This window comes from Gavialis gangeticus, unplaced genomic scaffold (genome assembly GCF_001723915.1).
Source record: "Gavialis gangeticus isolate Ggan-Ray unplaced genomic scaffold, GavGan_comp1, whole genome shotgun sequence".
Lineage (NCBI taxonomy): Eukaryota > Metazoa > Chordata > Crocodylia > Gavialidae > Gavialis > Gavialis gangeticus.
The window spans coordinates 50583492-50589509 of NW_017729034.1; the positions used below are offsets into that span (position 1 = coordinate 50583492).

General features: G+C 41.4%; 1 protein-coding gene across 2 annotated transcripts in view; it reads right to left on the reverse strand.

The window, feature by feature from the left end:
• Positions 1–522: 522 nt before the first annotated feature.
• EDARADD (EDAR associated death domain) overlaps positions 523–6018 on the reverse strand; it is a 67065-nt gene continuing 61569 nt past the window's right edge. For both annotated transcript variants that reach the window (XM_019527484.1, XM_019527483.1), the window contains exon 6: positions 523–3363. In XM_019527484.1, the coding sequence (XP_019383029.1) occupies positions 2987–3363 (377 nt within the window). In that variant the 3' untranslated portion in view covers positions 523–2986. The remainder of the gene's footprint in view (positions 3364–6018) is intronic.

Here is a 6018-nt window from a genome sequence, read left to right on the forward strand (position 1 = left end):
CACCAAGACGTGGCAGGAAAGAATGGGGTTTGCGATGCGGGAGGAAAGAACTACCCCGATGACAAACCAGGTTGGAAGGGGCGGGACATCCGCCAAGTGACCACAGTCACCTGAGAGCGGCTAGTTGAAGCCTGGCGGTCACAGAAACTAATTACTATTACAGAAAAAGCTCAGCCTGTGGATAGTTCACACCTCACTAGTTCCCATGTAGAAAGTCTGCTAGTCTCCACCCTTATCATGATTATCTCATCTTTCATGAGAGAAAAGAAAAGATGGTGCTTGAGAATCTTTCAGTGGCAATGAATGCTGATGAAAATACGACAATATTTGCTGCGAGCATAGGTAGCATAAGCTCCACACATTTGATCTAAGTATTTGCATATAACACTACTTTGCTGATATTTTAGTGCTGCCCCAAGATTGCTGTGTTTGAATATACCAATACCATTTATCTATAAATTTATTTTCTTTTTTTTTAAATAGCCTTTTTATTGGCCCAGAAATGAAAACAACTACAGTGAAAACAACTATGAACAGTTAGCATTTATATTTCTTCTACTAACACAGTATACAATTATATTAAACAATGAGAGACAGATCAGACATTCAGACCAACATCTTGTAAACATGGATATACAAAGTACGAAAATATCTGACTTATCTAACCCAATTCATACCATATCAAGAATAAAAATATTCAACAAGTCATATTACTTCAAATGTACTAAAAATGAGCAACCATAAGTTTAATAAAATGTTTAAGGCTAATGTCTCTCAACTGAGATGGCTAAAAGTTCAGTCTATATTTGGGCTCTCAAAAATACTTCACTCTTCAAATGTGATGAACTCTTAGAGCTCACATTGACTTCAGTGAGAGCTGAAAGGGCTCAAGAACATAAGATGGCTAGAAAATAATTTTTGATGACAATGAAGAAAACAGTTTACATTATCAGCAAAAAATTAAAAGCTGAAACATGAACTACTGCAACAGCATTTCAAATTCAAACTGTCTTGCATTTGTGCAAATAATGTTTGGCAAACAATGTTTTCAAACATTTAGTTAGACCATATCCTGTACTCTAACCCATTTTCCATCGAAAAGAAAAAAAGTTTCAACAGAAATTTTTCCACTGTCCCCACTCAAACCAGCTAGAATTCAGGACCATTTTTTGTTTTGTAACATAATAATAGGAGCCAGAGGTCAGGCTCTCAACATTATTGTAGTCAAAGTGATAATGCTATCTTACATGGGCCATGGAACCAGCCCTTTGCTTTGAAAATATTGGCCTTTATCTCAAGCTGCTCACTAGACATCCCCACTGATATAAAATATATACATGTAACAGAGGTCCCTTTTGCTTTTGTTGAACTCAGAAACTCAATGCACAACCCCACTTTTGTCTTCACTCACCTTTGTCACTTAAGTTTTGTGGTCATTCCTAATTCATGAAACTAAATGGTGCATGCAGTCCATTCTAGTTTCATCCTGTCTCTTGGTGCTGTGTACACCACTGTTTTGGTATATACATTTATGTACATGTTGTACTTACCCAAGTTGCTTTAGTTCATATAGAAAAGGCAGTGTCTAAAAATATTGTAATAGTATGACTAAAAAATTAATAGACCTCTCATTCTTGTAGCATTATAACATATGTATGCTTTATAAAAACCTGCTGTAACGTTGATTTTCAAATTTCTTTTAAAATATGTTATATCATATTCTATACAGAGCTGTACGAAAAAGACCAAATTCAGTTATGGTGATTATTTCTAAAATGCATGTAATATCTAATCGATGCATCTTTCAGCCACTTGAATTACAACCCCTGGGCCAACTGATAAGTCCCAAACCCACTTAAATCCTAGAATAGCCATCTGTTGGCTCTCCCTGTTGATGAAATTCCATGAAGTGATGCATAAATTTTGTACTGCTTCTCTGCCTAACAGTGAATTTATCTGTGTGAGACAGGAAATGGGTCACCCCACAGAACTGTTGAAGAAAAACCACAACCTTTGAGCAGGAAAGTCATAGTCAGTGCTGAGGATAGCCTGACTGATACTTTAACTATTCTCCTACACCCAAAATGAGAGACATTTGAGATACGCATCTCTAGAAAGGAACATTTCCTTCAAAACGCTGGGAATTCACTTTTAATTCAAAGCACTTTTGTCATTGCTCGGGTCTCCCCAGCACCTACAGGTCCTGGAAATTCTGTAAGTTAAGTGTGTGATGTCTTCCATAACCAATGTATAAATCTAATGATGCTGATCCATACAGCAACATTTCATGAGATATATTTTTTTTGTAATGAAAAAAATAAGTTTGAATTCTCTGTTTGGCATTCAAACATTATAAATTAATCTCAATATGGAAAAGTAAACTGATCTGGAAAAGAAGAAAAGTGTTTCCTCTACCAAAAATAATTTACATCCTTCAAGAAGATGTTTCTACTATTTCTGATAGGGACAGAAAAATGACCATATACATATTATGTAGAACCTGATATCAAAAATAGAAGAAGAGTCACAGGTGAGGTCATGAAACAACAGTTTAAGGAACTTAGCTGCTGATCACAGCTTTCCAAAAGAGTAGTTGCATACAACTGGCATCTTTCTCATCAGTGTCACTCCTTCAAAGGTTCTAAGTTGCAGAGTAAAAGAACTGACAAACGTTCTTTTACTCTCATGCTCTCATCCTACTCGGAAATCTATGAGCAACAGCAAAGAGACTGAAGATGTCTGCAGATTCAGGAACATACCTATGCATAACTCAGTTCACATTTGGAAGCTTATCTTTGCAACCATAAGGGCTATGGACACATGTACACAGAATGCAAGCTTTATGTGCTATATAAGGAATTGGTACAGATGTCCTTGACAGGAAAGTTTTCAATTTAGTTATGGTGACTAATCAAGTTAATTTTTCTCTGCTTTAGGTCTCAATGTCCAAAAACTAAACCAATATAAGATATCAATTTTCTTTGACCTAGAGGTCATTCTGATATGTTCTACTCCTTCTTTTTGGCCATTCATTCTCAACCCATTCCAGAAGCACTTTTACAACATCATTTCTTTGATAAAATTTACACAGATCTATCAATTGCTCTACAGTTCTGTCGCTATTCCGTAGCAAAAACTCCAAGGTAGGACTCTGGTGCTTCTGTTCCAGGAAACACAATTCATCATAGGTCATCCCCCATTTACTTGCCATATTTCTCCAGTTTTTCACTGTTGGGTGACATGGATCCAATTTTATTCTCATTTTGTACAATAAGTCCTCATCATTAAGCAAGTCACTGATTGTTGGAGCACGGAACAAACATAAGGAGCAGGTGCCATTTTCTTTGCAGGATTTCTTCAGCTCTGCGGTCATAATCAAAGAAGTCAAAATCAGTTCTATTTCTTGACATGGATGTAAATACTTTCATTTTGCAGCAGGTAACATTTAATGCACAGTGCTGAAAATATTACTGTATTTTCTCAATTCTAAGATGAGGTGTCATCCCCATCCCTCTTCCCCCCTCCTCATTTACCACTGGGGAGAAAGGCCCTCATCTTGAAATAGAGTTTGATGGGGCGGGAGGGGACAGGTGGTTGCAATGGCTCAGAGTCCAGCCCCTACCCGAGGGGTCCTACAGTCCTTTCCCCTCCTCCTTACTCTCTGATCTCCCTGAGGAAATGGAATTGAGGAGCAAATTTGAAAACACAGACCTTGAAATAAACATACCTGTAGTCATTTGCATACAGGTGCCTGCTCCCCTTTCTTCCTGCGCCACTTCTGCATCCCCACATCTCTGACCCCCCTGCAGCCTCTGCTTCCCTTCCCTGCCTACTCTTGCTCCACAGCCCACAGTACTGCTACGGGGCTGGGTTGGACTGGGACTGTGCGCCATGCTCAGTGCCCCAGGCTACAGTGTGGATGGAGTCTGCCAGCATAGAGCAAAGATAACAGAGGGGGCAAGGGAGAGCAGAGGCTGGAGAGGAGGGAAAAGGGACAGAGGAGCAAAGGCTGGAGGGGAGAGGCAGGCAGAGGCTGGGGACAAGGGGCAGGAGGAGGAGCCAGGAGGGTGGGGAAGGAGGGCTGGAGGTTGCAGGAAGGGCAGGCGGGGGGCAAGCACAAGCACAGGGTAAGCTGCTTGACCTCTCTATACTACCTGCCCCCCTGCAGAGGTGGGGGTGATGAATTAAAGACAACCCTCTAATAATCAGTTTTTATACATGGAAAATTATAACAAATTTATACATTTTCTGTGTATAGAATCTAACTATTAGAAAGTCATCTTAAATTCAGGGCCATCTTAGATTTGAGTAAATATGGTATGTTGCTTAGAATTAGTTCTGAAATAATAATGAGGATTTAAAATGTCTTCTCCTATTGAAATAATTATACATGGAATCTTCTTGTTTTCCAAAGAGCACTAATTTTGAAAAAAATTCAAACTCATTTAATTTAAACCCCAGTGTGGAGGTTGGCCTGTCTCTTTTCAGAAAGCCTGGTACTTTCCAAAAAGAAAACTATGATGCTTTCTCCTTAGCCCTGTTGGGCTGTGCGTGTGAGTGACCTTTATTATCATTTCCTGTAGATGAATGTCAGGATGAGGCTGGCAGATAGACATTTGCCAGGTTAGCATTTCCAAACTGCTGCCTTTATAATGTGGCAGACTTAGGAAAATATTAGGACAGTGTTATTTAGATAGATTCTCTCTGCTAACGGACATACACCCCATGCAAGCGTTTACTGTGTTACCCAATTTCAAAGTGAAATATTTTGTGTTCCATGTGGGGAATTTATTTCAAATGTACTGTATTTGCTCAAATATAAGATGACCCCCCATATATTAGATTCTACATACAGGAAATTTATCAATTTGTTATAATTTTCCATTTATAAAATCTAATTATTGGAGGCTTGCCTTAAATTTGTCCCCCTCCCACTGCTACAGCATGGAAAATAGATCTGGGGGGTCAAGTAGTCCCCTTGCCCACTGCCTCTCCAGGCTTGTCTTCCTGCAGTCCTTTCCCCTCCTCCTTACTCTCTGATCTCCCTGAGGAAATGGAACTGAGGTGCAAATTTGAAGACAGAGACCTTGAAATAAACATACCTATAGTCATTTGCATACAGGAAAATGATCACAGCTATCAACAGACTTAGTTCATCCAGAATTGATGCATTTTACCTTTTTTCAAACTGCTGCAAGTTTTAGCACAGGTACTCCATAAATGCAGCATCATTTTTGTAACCACTTATATATAGTACAAACCCTGTCTGATACTAGTTCAAAGATAAAAGTCTTCTGATTTACCACATACTTCATAAGGCTGGGCCCCACCAGAGTCAATAGTGTTTCAAGCCAGGGTGGTACCACAGCCCAGCACTGTGGACTTGTGTGTGTACTTGAGATACACCCCCAAAAACAATCCACCATCCATAATTAGGCCCTGCCCCCACTCATGACTGGAATAAGGTACAGGCAAACCCCACTTAACGCAGTTCCACTTACAGCAGTTTTGCTATAGCACTCATTAAACAATACCTACCTGTTTTCACTTAGCACTCAGCAGCTTCATTATAATGCTCAGCGCAGGAGGTAGGGAGAAACAGTAGCAGCAGCAGCGGTGGTAGCAGGATGGAGTGAAGCAGTAAGTGGCAGCTGGTGGGGCCCAGGGTGGGGTGGCAGGAGCCCAGGGTTTGCTCCAGTGGAAGCGGTGGCAAGAAGGGGCAGGTGGGGGGCCGGGCAGCGTAAGCATGGACCCTGGGCTGGTGGGGCCCAGGGTGGGGTCGCAGGAGCCCAGGATCTGCTCTGGCACATGCCAGTGGGTGGGGAGGAGTGGTGGTGGCAGGGAGAAGGGGTGGCAGGTGGCGTGAGCATGGGACCTGGGCCAGCAGGGGTGCGGGGCCCAAGGCCAGGGCCAGCAGGAGTGCAGGGCCTGGGCCAGTGCGTGCCAGTGCTCAAGGACACATGTGCAATGTCCCCCACCCCAGCCCACAGTGGAGCCAAGCCCGTGGAGACCCACCCC